Genomic DNA, 12,604 nt, shown 5'->3' with positions numbered 1-12,604 from the left:
GTTGCGGAATACCGTGTGTCGTTGTTGTAAACCTGCACCGATATAACCCCTTCATAAAGAACATATTCCTGTGAGTAAAGGCTTCCCTGTGATTGTCTACTTATCTTTAAAGGTCTATCGTATTGCGGTATCGAATAGGTATGTTTTTGATGAATTGAGTGGTTCTCATGGTTTTAGGAACAAGGAACCTTGAAAAGCAAGATAGCCTATGTATCCAAATAAAATATATCAATCGACAGAATTGGGCAGCACCGTCAAGTTCATGTCCTAACTAGGACAAAAAAACAGATTGAGCGTAGGTACATTTTCATTGTGCTGGAAGCCAACCGTTCTAGTCCTGAAAGGCTTCGAAGGCTTCGTTCGGACAGGAGAAATTTTTATTGTGGTCTTCGATAGAAATATAACAAATGCATTTTCAACCAGTCTACTCTTAAAACAAATGCGTTTCAAATGTATATTATAATCTTTGACAAATATATGTCTTGTTTGACTATACGTGGCGCGTAACATAGAAAACTATAAGCGCTTTCTTATACGTGGCGTTACTTTTTTTTTTTTTTTTTCATAAAGCACGCGGACCGATATCTGTATTGAAGTGGAGCGAAAGCTCTTCGTACGAATCGAGAAGACCGTTTTAACGACTGTTACTAGACTAGGATATGAAGTTTTGCATTACTTAGATAGCCAAATGTTTTTCTACCATAAACTTTAGCAAACGTTGTACTGTTTGTGAGAGGTCCTATTTTTCATGTAATATTCCCACAGCGGTTTCCAAAAAGACATGTTCCGTCAAAGGTACTAAGGAAAATTAACGTAAAAAATAGAATTTTTATTCGTGCTGATTGGAATCGTTTTAGGTTAAATCATGATGGAAAAGTCCCATGCCCAATGTACTAGCTTATTTTCTACACCTCATACTAAATTGAGCAAGTAAACTTGTGGACTATTGCGCTATCCGCGGGACAAAGTTTCGTACCGACTGTCTGAAGTAATGCCCAACTGTGTTAAATACGGCGCGTTTTTCGCCACTATTTATTTACTCGTATGCGTGTACCGTTCTGTCTAGTACCGAAGGCAGTCAGTCGGTCGATTCCTCTGGTAATATCTTAGGCGGTAGCGAGAGTATTACAGTCCCATTTCGGATGAGAGACGTGATCAAGTCTAGACATCTACGCAAGAAGACTTTACGAAGATCCTTTTTAACCAAGAAACATCTCCTCAACAAAGTGTATGCCCGCGATGCCTGGATGACGCACGTTTAGAAACTGCGTGATTATAAGGCTAAGCTCTTTGGACACAAATACGATGTTCCGTACTGGTATCCAAAGAGGCTTCAGAACTGAAAACTGTGAGATACTCCAGGTCGAGAATCGGTTAAAACGTTCTAATCCATACAAGTTGTTTTTGTTCATAAGCCTTCTGTGATTTTATCTCAAGCTCAGTCATCACTGGGGAATGTTCTTGGTTGAAGAAGTACATTTTCGACACTTACTTTATTTCGCCTTTCCCGAGCTCTGCCAAAACAGCTCCGAACGTTTGTGATATGCATGGCGTGAACTCCGCGCCTGAAAAAGTGCTCAACGATGATCGCCCTGAGTGTAAATCAACTTATTAGCTGACGGAAAAGAAGTTCTTCTGGAACTCGATTTCCTTTCCTTTCCTTTTTTTTTTTTTTTTTTTTATTATACATATAGATCTGATACATGTAGATCTTTCCACATGTAGGATTCACCTGACACGATTTAGACAACACCAAAAAAAAAATACTTAACATCCTTATACATACATTATATAGTCTAATTACATATAGTCTAAACAGTACTTGAGCACTGATTGAAAACGATAGGTAGTAGTTAAGTGTCCATTAGGCTCAATGTAATTACTTGTACAAGTTGAGCAATGCTTGTAAATTTTAATTTTAACACTATACTAAGCACAAGACTTTGTTCTTATGTATGACCAGGGCTAATTAGAGTGTTGAACATAATAACAAAAATCAGCAAAAAATTTACCGGCCGGTCTTGTACTAATCATGCACAGAACAAAGCTAATTTAAGTGAACTAGTGCGGACATTGTAACGAACAATCGGGACTGTAGAAATAAATGCGTTGCCTTTTAACCGCCCACACCCAAAATCATACGGTATTGCCCGGATGCCTGAAGGACACAATGGCTACCATTCACTTAGATATTTTTAAAGACAACGAGCGTAGTTAGGCATCAAGCCATCGAAGATGCCTGCCGTATCGTATCCTTTCACTGCATGTGGGTTTCCTGAACATTAGGGAGCCTTGCGCTTCTTTGAATGAGGACAGCGTTTCAGACATATGCTCACTGTCCCGTACTTCGACCCATATGTGACGCACAGCTGGAAAAAAAGTTGTACCATGTGCGGCATCAAGTCGCGCCAAGAATACCGTTCGATAGCCCAATTTCACTTGGTTAAACACCGAATCAGGCAGTTCTCCATTGAATTAAGCCAGTCCAAGCTTGCTAGATTTGTTTGTTCAGAGTAGTCTCCGATAATTTGGCCTTGTGTTTGCGCCTAAAATAAAATTGATTCTTCGAAAACAGTGGAAGGCTGTGCTCCTATAGTATATACATATACATATATCTATATATATATATATATATATATATATATATATATATATATATATATATATGTACAATAACTGACAAAATCTCCGCAGCCCGCAGAGTAAAGGACGTACTTCGAGTGTCGGTAGCTTGCCTGGGATCCATTAATAGATTATCCTAAACTTCTTGTTTCGAGGCGGATAACTCGTCATCGGTTTGCCTAGTTCTGCGCATTACTTTTTATCTCAGACATCCTTTCAGTGTGTAATGCTGAGGTTTTACTTTTACTACCCGTCTCCTGAGTTTAGGAGGAGTTGAAATGTAGATGACGGCATGTGTCGAGCTTGTTAATAAATTTGCTCAACTCCTTGGATGATTAGTAGATCGCCGGGACCATTGTTTGGTTGGGAGAGATACATTCAACGAAACAGGCTAGTTGAGGCAATACAAAAACCGATCAGTATCGATGCAGGATTATTGGGTAACTATTTTTCAGTGACATAGAATAGATACGAGACCATAGAACAAGGCAGGCAGGCAGGCCTTTATTTAGTTAAATAGGAGCATTAATTTTTGCTAGCTTTGCCTTATCGCGTCAATTAAATTTACTGCAATTTATATAAATAATAAATAAAACGGAGGTGGGTCATTCTAAAGCATGTTTAGTTTACGACCAAATCCTATTTTTTATAGCCAAGCTAGGTAACAGACACAACTGTGACGCAAGCTAGAGAAGGCTCACCATAGCCGAATACTATCGTGATATTGTCTTAAAAGATAGACAATGACGTTCCATAATTAACTGTGCGTCACGCTGTTGTCCTACGCACGTTTGTAATTGCGGTAAAGCTCTGGCTGATAGCGAGGCATAATTAGCGACTGAGACACTATTAAAAGCCGGAAAAGGAGCTCTCTTTAGGCAACTGAAAACCTGGTTTCCACAATGGAGAAATCGCTACCGGCGTACTAGCGCCTTTACTTTTGTCAACAAAAAGCAAGCGTTAGCGCTTTTGAGCGAGATAAGCTCAAATATCTAGCAGATTCATTGCGGTACTTGTTCCGAAAGCGGAGGTTCCACCCTCTAATTTTCGTCGAAAAGTCGTCAATGGCAAAATTACTTGGTTAAGAGGAAATTTACGTTCACTACCATTCTCTTCTATTTTTTCTGCTTGAATCTGATTTCTCCGCTGATCTAGTTTATAGTTGGACCTAAATGTTTCGTAATTAAATCTGTCTACCAGAGCCTTTCACAATACCTGTCCGCGAAAGGACTATGGGGCCTTTAAAGTATACTATGTGAGTATTAGTGGCAGCTTCTATCTACTATTTGCTACATTCGTCTACAGAGTGGACAGAACAAGGGCTTCCTTAATTCATGAACTTGAAAAAACTATGTGGAAGTGGAAGCATCAATACAACCTCAATGGTATTATCACATTTCGTACCAAAGTTCATTTTAACAAATATCATATTAAAAAAAAAAAAAACTTATACAATCTATGTGATAATGAACACACTTTAAAACAGGTATTAGTGAGCATCACATGTGTCTGGCTGGGTATCTCTTCTAGAAGTTGAACTTATCACAACACCCATACTTTACCTCTTATTAAATACATTAGCGCATTGGTACAGCCATGAGCCTTTATGAGTTATGAGTGAAAAATTTTTGGCACCTCCGACATCCAGTGAGCCGGTTCTGCTTGGGTCAACATAGCTTATTTCAATTTGCAAAGCTATTTATATTTAAATGAACAGAGCTAATTTTACACTGGACTAATGTTACCGAAACATATTGTTCCGTTCGATGGAAATAAAAAAAAAAAACTTTAAGGCAGCTCAATTGTATCTATATGATTGCTTAATTTTTCTTTTCGAAGATAAGACGTTCCAATTTTTAGGCGGTTTTATCGGCCGGTACGGGAAATGATGAGTTGATCACTAAATAATTTTTGCTAAAGATATGTAATATCACGAGCACCGATGCAGTCTTAAGGTGTAGAGGGATGGCTGGAAGAATAAGTTTTGAAGTTGTACATCGCTTTAACCATCAGTGCACCTTATGTAGAGAGAAGAATATATTTCTATTTTATGATAGTTATAGTACAAAGACTAATCTAATAACCCAATTGTGATTATCCATCACTTGCTCCTGTAGACATTTTAAAGTAGTCGGACTGCATAAGCATAATGATCGAAATTTCGGCAATTTCGATTGAAATTCAGACCTAGTTTTCGGCACCACTTACGGCAACGTTCTTTTTTGTTTGCCTTGTTGTTTTGTTTTATAGAATCTAACTCTTGTGATAGTTATATTTTCTACTTTTTTTACGTTCCCTTCACATGTTTTTAAGGTTTAGGCGATAAGGGTTACATGTACGTCACAGTAGTCTCGTAGGAAAAAAATTGAGATTACTTTTTTCTATCACTACACAATTTTATACTGTCTACGTGCTAAAAAGCTAAGCCAACAATTAATTCTACTGGCCAAAGACATGTTGACTGAGTATAACATCAACAAAGGGTTGTAACTTTAAGTTTGACCAAGGCTGATATGGCTTTTTCACGAGATGCATTTAAATTGGAATCGATATTTGGATAATATTTTTTACGATTTGACAGATGCATCCCCGACAGACATGTCTATTGGATGGGTCATATCTATTTAGATAGTCTTAATCGCTTACAGCTGATTTTCGACATTTCCTTTTGTAAATTTTCAAATAGAGTTTTAATGCCGAGCGTAGATTCGTTGGAGTCTCGTTAAAATACTCTTAATGTAAAACAATCTGGGCTTAAAGTTTCACTTGTAAGTTGACTGCGAACAAGAAATCCTAAAGATCCAAAGGTTAGAAACGCTTAAAAGGTGCAAAAAGTCTCTACGATTGATCTTTTTTTAAGAGCTCATCGTTAGCAGTTTCATTGTGCAACGAAATTCGAGGATCGTCGAAAGCAGCTATTTGTACTATTTCGATGCATCCAAGCCTAATCCTCATAGAAAATCTTACCCTTTGGCCCGTGGAAACGTTTTATAGATTTTTCACAGATCGCGTAATGACGCAAGCCGTCTATTTTGTAAGTTTATAGCTTTGGGGAGAGGGGGTCGTTCAGCAGGAGATAATCAATAATATCGCTTAATCGAAGTGCAAGGAGATTTATGAGATCGAGCTAGTCAGACTGTAGCAGACGACAGAACGCGTCGGGCCATTACTAACCATTTCTGTTTCAATGTACTAGGCTTGATTTTTTTAAACATTGAATGAAAGAGTGCATACTAATACGTCTCTATTCTAAGCACGACCATATATAATTTTATCTTACTTATTTTATATATTAGGTGCGCACATAAGAGGTCTTGCAAGTTCGGAGACGCGGACTTCATACATACAGGAGGCGCAAGGAGTATTCACTAGGAAATCGGCAAACACAAGTTAATACGGTGACGAAGAGTTTGCTGGGTGTCAAAGTCTGAGATGGCTTTATTTATGCAACATGAACAAACTGAACGCAAAACGACCATGCTGTATGATTTCATTTTTAAGACAATAGCTAAGCCGATTTGCAAGTTCAGGCTTGAATTTGAGCATGTTGAAACCACGGAGGACCTTTTCCGTCGGCATAGACCGTCAAAAATGTTGATGCAAGCTGGATTTTCATTCTGATTTCGTCCGAAGGTGTTGACTCGTTTGGAAACGGACACATTGGCCGGAAAGCTTATGATCTCGTTGTGTTGCGTAGGCTGTAATAGTTTGCCAGTACCAGAAATTTAATGCTGGTCAAAGCTGCACGGTTCGAGCAGACGCTCGGAATAATCTGACGAGAAGTTAACTTCTAGTAGGCCAACGAACCAGTATATAGGATCGTCGAAGAGGATCGAGTTCTATGTGCTTGAATATGAATTTAATTTTTTCCAAATGATCGACCGTTCGAGATTCACTTGATACAAACTTTCACAAGGTATTAAGTAAACGTTATATGGCTTATAATGTGTCTGGAGTCAGTTCTTTATCTAAACTGGTCGACCAATGACAAACGCCCAGTCGCACATCGAGGAATACGCCAACATCTATCGTAAGTGGCAATGAGTTCTACCATCAATTGAAGTCACGACAGGGCTTGCATTGTCATTACCGTCGATAATTATAGGCATCAATTCGGCATGATAGGTCTTCATTAGATAGCTGACAATACCCCAATACCGAAACCCGTAAGAAAGGGAAAACGTATTAGCGCGTTTTTTCCGTTCTACACCGTTTCAAGATAACTTGATCACGGTAGCTAACAAACAAAGGATAGCTGCTACTTAAGGCTTATTTATTAATCGCGTCCACAATTATTATTTAATTGTGTTTTGGCTATGTAAAAGCTTTTGCTTTCCTTTCCTTTTTCTATACAATTAACAGGCCTGAGCGGATTTCTTCGTCCGCAACGGTTGTGACACTTAGCCTCTCCACTGAGCAGACGTCAATCGCAGCCAGCTGCAGACAGTCAATGCAATTGAAAGGAAAATCTTCAGCCAAACGGCAGTAACAGTAAAGTTCTATACCATCTCGATACATTTGACTCCTAATTTTATGGACTGAATAATAATAAAAAAGCGATCAAGTTTTAGGTAGATTAAACACGAAGGCTTCTTAGACTAAAGCCTATGTGATTTACTGAGCAGCTTAGTTGTCTAGAACTGAATAGCTTTAAACGTGTACAAAACGAGCCGATACAGTGATGCGCTTCTATTTAATTACAATTTAATACATTCAGCTGAATATCCGTAGATTAGGCCAAACACATTTAAGAAAGTCCTGCTCATCTTCTTGTCGGAGTCATGTTTCTAAGGGATCCCGCTATCTGATAACGTCAATGTGTTTATCACCCGTAGGACATGTATTGCAGTAGTCCGACACAAGTAGGCAAAGGGCAATTTAGCAATAAAAACTTAATAAATCCCTATGCATCTTAGTTAATGATTAATAGAAACAAACAGATGCTTTATCGTTGCAGGGGCCAAGATCAATGGAGGTAGAATACCAGGTTTCCCAAATGTCTAATACTGTTGGAGAAAAGAGTTTTCAACCTTTCATTGGAAGGGAATAGTATTATCGATTAATTGCAGGTACATAGAAAAGATCCTAGCACGTGGCTACAGTCTTATTTAGCATGAAAAGTACGGAATAGATCTCCTTTTGTATAGTTACGCTTTTGTCTTTAGATTCCGACAGGGATATTCAACAAGCCCGTTAACCGTTATCACAGATAACTCATCAAGGGACAGATCAATTAGCCGACTGCTTGTTGTTGACTGACGAAGAAGGTTTCATATACCTTTTAGTCTCACTTAATTGCGTTGTTATTTTGACCTAGTCCTACGATGCTTTGTTCAGGACTCGGTGGTTCTCATCTAGCAGATCATGCAGTTAATACGTACTTGTGCCTCTAGGCGAGTGGCAAAGGTATTCGTAAATCATGCACTGCAATGTTTAGAATTTTTGCACTGTGTGTCGCCATTAGGGCTTCAGTACGAAATCAAACGTGTTTCCACTCGGTGTCGAACTGTGCGTCGCTAAGTAAACCGGTACATTACTACTGCACCATCCCGGAGATGCGAAACACATTGTCCTACTACGATCAAACTATGTCTAAAGAGTTCGATGCTTTTGGCAACACGCGCTTTCGTGTCCAGCCCGCTAAGGCTGTAATGCCCCTTGTTGGCATTACAGGGAACAGCAGAGTACGTATTACATACGTGTTACCAACCTCAAGGCACGGCTTGCCGATATTAAAGAGATTCAGCCCTCCAAAGCACCTTGTGTCGCCTCGCACATGGCGTTCAAACATGGCAGAACGGCTTGTGTTTATCATGCCCATTATCAAGCCCAGTGAAATTATTCTTATGTCTCATAGCCGAAGTGATTTCCTATCATGCTATAGCTGAGTAGTCCTTTTTAGTGCGTTTACAACAAAATTCTGGCATCTGGAGAATCATATGTCACGCTAGCAGTGTTAACGCATGTTCATCCAAGTTTACACAACACACAATGTCCACAGCACGTAAAACCATAGATAAAAATCACGTTACGGTAAACTTATTTTCATGTAGGAGCTGCTCGATCTAGAATGGACGTTAACTTATGTCGAAGTAGATACTTCAAAATCCAGGACCACATGGCAAGCCTTAAATTCTTCGTACCAGACGAGACAGTTATTTTTGCTCGGAAAATGTTGATTGGCGATTATAACCGTCAAGCCTTTATGTGAACACTTCATGTACGACATTTGCAGTTCTTCCCTCCAAGCTATTGAGAAGATAATAATAAACATTTTTTTGCGGTTTTGGAGAACATGACAGATAAACACTGACGAAGTCTGATGCCATATCTGCACACGTAGAAGGTCTCATCCGTAAACCTAGCCACAACCGGAAAAATCAATGTACCACAAGCTCTCTCAAGGATGACTTATCTTCCTGTATCCCTCGATAAGGTGAAGTATTGCTCTTCATATTTGCATATTGCCTTCGTAAGCTTTGTTTTGCAGAAAGTTTAAGGTAATCATAAGGGGCAAATACTTGATGCCCGATCATGCATATTTGAGATGATGTAATGTCCATGTACGAGAATGTTCGTAGGAAAGCTACCAACGGGCTTATTGCTGCATCGCTATTTAAGGAAACAAATGGGTACGACTAGCTAAGAATCTGAGGCAATCAACTCATTTCTAACAATATCTACTTCAATTCACAACAGTCTCCATTCAGGAACCGACAGCCTTGGCCCAACGTAATGAACTAACGGTTATAATTCATCCTATCCAAGCTCTAGTTATCTATGTCGTAACTTGTCATTTAGGACACTTGACCTGAAGGACGATTTATGTCTAAAAAAAACATATGAAGTATAAAGTGATGAATCGAAGATATTTTAGAACAATATTTGGTCGTATTGATTGTCATCGGACACACTTCACTTCTTTCGCTCTATTGTCAAATTTATAAAAAGCGTTCTAAAAACCTCACATTCCGCTCAGCAAAGGTCTCTGCTTACTGTGGCCATAACTGCTCAGGTCTAAAGGGACATCGTCCTAAATATTCACTGCATAATAAATTTAAAGAACCATCCGGTTTGATAAAGTTAACCAATATTGCCTTACCATCATCGTTCTATTTACTGGACTCATACTTTACGTAGGTGATAATGTCAACAATCTATAGGACTGGTAACTGATGAAGTTAAATGGATTATATCGCTGCCTTTTTTTTTTTGCCTATTTGATTTCGATGAACAAAAGAGACTACCTGCCTAGCGTAACGCCCCATTGAGCTTGAATTATGAACAATTTAATCTGCAAAGCGTTCTTGATTGTACTGAATGGCGCATTACATAGATCTTTAGTATGTGTAAAATGTAAGGCGAATTGGTTTAATGTCGGGCATAAACGGTGGGTGCTTGATCACCGGCTATGACAATGTAAGACTGTTTGCCTGGTAAGAAACTCACACTCCTCCATGTATAGCAATTGATGTAAAGTGTGTTTTACGTTGGATGTCGGATTCTTAAATAAAGAAGATGCCCTAGCTTTACCCCCCCCCCCCCAACTTATGCCCCAACTTAGCTTTCGAGGCACAGATAAGCGTGATATACTTTCTAAAAAACTATTCACCGCATGGGTAGTTGTTACTATCGTATCGTACTACGTATCGTATAGACCATTGGCTACTAGTTTATTTTCCGGATCATTTACACATTATGCTGCTAAGCTAGAAAGATACCAATCAGTAACAGAAAAAAAGGAATCTTTAAGTCTCGCTTCTGTTAGTGTCTCGCTTTCAGTAAGCTTACGCGATACACACCTTCTGGGGGAGGTAATGTTATAAATTGGCATATATGCATATAGTAAACTATAAAAATTAAGCGACTTCGAAGTCTAGTTGAGGTACGAGGTGTACACTCATCGTAGGGAACGAGATACCAAGGAAAAAGAAAGTCGTTTTTCTTTTCGGCTTTCTACACTGAGATTACAGAGTTGAGATCAGTGTACGAGCTGCATTTATTGTATCTTATCCATTGTATCTTATATTAGGTCAAATAATGAATAGCAATGATGACAGGGAGCAGATGATTGCGGCTAACTCTAAGAGGCCTAGTATTCTATATATCGAGCCGACTTGCGTTAGCCGTAAATAGGATTATTGCTCTCAAAAAACTCAGGGATAATTGTATCTCGGTCCGTACGCAGTCGGTTATCTACTTGTTGCCTTACGGCATTAGAAGTAGGCCCAACTGTGGCGACTTCACAACTTATCATAGTAGTTTTATTTAAGGTTTTAAAGTATAATACCTTTGTTCTTAACTCACCTGCTAAAGCTTCGACTTTCCAGCCCTTCTGTGCAGCCAGACATTCATTCTCTGTTAGAGACGCATAACGTTCATCAAATTCAAGCTTCAATAGACTACTATCTTTTCGCGCCTGTGCAGTGCCCGCTACTAAAGTTGATATGGCCGCCGTCCTTAAGGCGGCAATCTTGTCAGTAGTAAGCAGAGTCAATGCAGATATATCCTTACCCGTTCTTAATTGCATATTGTCACTAGTAGGTGATTTATCACTTGCGAACGCAGACCTAAGAAAACCTCTAGTTGTTTGCTAGCGAGGATAATCAATCACCAAAGAATCTACTTTTTAATGGAAATAAAAAAGCACCAGTGTACAATATTGTTAGGTTTAAACAGTTGGAAATCGCTGGCACTACTTGTTGTCACATCTTAAAGCGAAGCTCATTTTTATAGAGGGAAAATATCTGTACACGTGTGCGCACACTGAACATATGCACTTAATCTTAAAAGTTTCTCAAAGTCGCACAGCAGAGGCCTGAAGAAGTTGATTTTTGGCTGGCGCATTTACGTGACACGGAACGCTTTTGATGAAAAGCAAGCTACGACTGATCAGCTCTGTTCCCGCAGAGTTTTTCGCCTGGTCACAAGAACTTCACGGACACAATCCCTTCATCATAGCGTGCTAATGCTGTTTCTACTGCTATTGGTGCCGACTTCTTCGTCTAGCGTCAGATGCGAACTAAATGTGAGAAAGAGATACGATAAAGGCTCAGCCTATTCCTTCAACCTCATGCTGTAGCATACAACCGTCCTGCAAGGATCGGCGACCCTTTCCAGCGTAGAGACTAGAGCGCCAGCAGCGGACAGCTGCCTAACTAAGGCATGAACGGCAGCTTCGACGTTAGCCGGTACTCTATCTATATGGCAGCTTGGTAAGTTCGCAGGCTCGAAGACCTTATTCACGTTTAGCCGACCAGATCATGTGATCTGAGAGAACAATGTGTTCGCATTTTTATCCGTGTGAGCATTGGCAAAATCAGTACGCCAACCAGAAATCTCAGCTACCCGGAAGATCTGACCGTATTAAGACTATTTGTTGATTATATTCTATAACATATCTAAAGCATTACCTTTGCATATAAAAATAGAACTCCGTTTCGAACGTCTACATATTGGTATTTCGAACATTGCGAAGACTGTCTGCTCACCGAACCGCTATCAACCAAAATGCTGGTTTTTATCAAGTGTCTTTCGATCGTCCGCGATCTATGAAGTTACGCAGTATTATGATAATTAGATAATTATACCAATACACAATAAATCTTTTCAATTGAAGAAGCCAACCTTTGAGTTTTTATTTTGATAAACGGCGCCCGACGAGCTCCAAGCACGTAGTTTATAGCACTTCTATGAACCTATGGTTAAAATTAGGAACATTTTAAGATGTATAACTCTTAATAGCCTACAAGAAGAATGTTCGCTTGCGATATTTCAGCGTTTATCCTTCATGGAGCGTATGATTTTAGCCGCATCAACATCAAAGTTGTTCAAAAGAGTCCCATAGTAAGCATTGAAGAAATAGAGGTAGCTTTTACCTATAGTACGAAGTCGATCTTTTATTCAACAGAAATTGCATATGTCATACGTTTTTCGTTCTTCCTATCCGGTTTCTGCGTTAGTTGTAGCCTACATATATATA

At 39.2% G+C, this 12,604-nt stretch overlaps 1 protein-coding gene across 6 annotated transcripts in view; it reads right to left on the bottom strand.

Annotated features, from left to right (window-relative positions):
* The window catches only part of LOC111247711 (corticotropin-releasing hormone receptor 1-like), a 75,546-nt gene extending 63,849 nt beyond the window's left edge, over positions 1–11,697 (bottom strand). Inside the window, exon 1 of one of the 6 annotated variants that reach the window (XM_086984997.1) lies at positions 10,930–11,697. In XM_086984997.1, the coding sequence (XP_086841123.1) occupies positions 10,930–11,152 (223 nt within the window). In that variant the 5' untranslated portion in view covers positions 11,153–11,697. The remainder of the gene's footprint in view (positions 1–10,929) is intronic. The other 5 variants (XM_022798969.2, XM_086984996.1, XM_022798967.2 and 2 more) reach the window with 5 other exon arrangements.
* Between the last annotated feature and the right edge of the window lie 907 nt (positions 11,698–12,604).

Source organism: Varroa destructor, unplaced genomic scaffold (assembly GCF_002443255.2).
Source record: "Varroa destructor unplaced genomic scaffold, Vdes_3.0 BEIS01000003.1, whole genome shotgun sequence".
In the NCBI taxonomy this organism is placed as follows: Eukaryota; Metazoa; Arthropoda; class Arachnida; order Mesostigmata; family Varroidae; genus Varroa; species Varroa destructor.
Note: the sequence above shows the minus strand (reverse complement) of the source record. Positions and strands in the feature narration are given on the sequence as shown.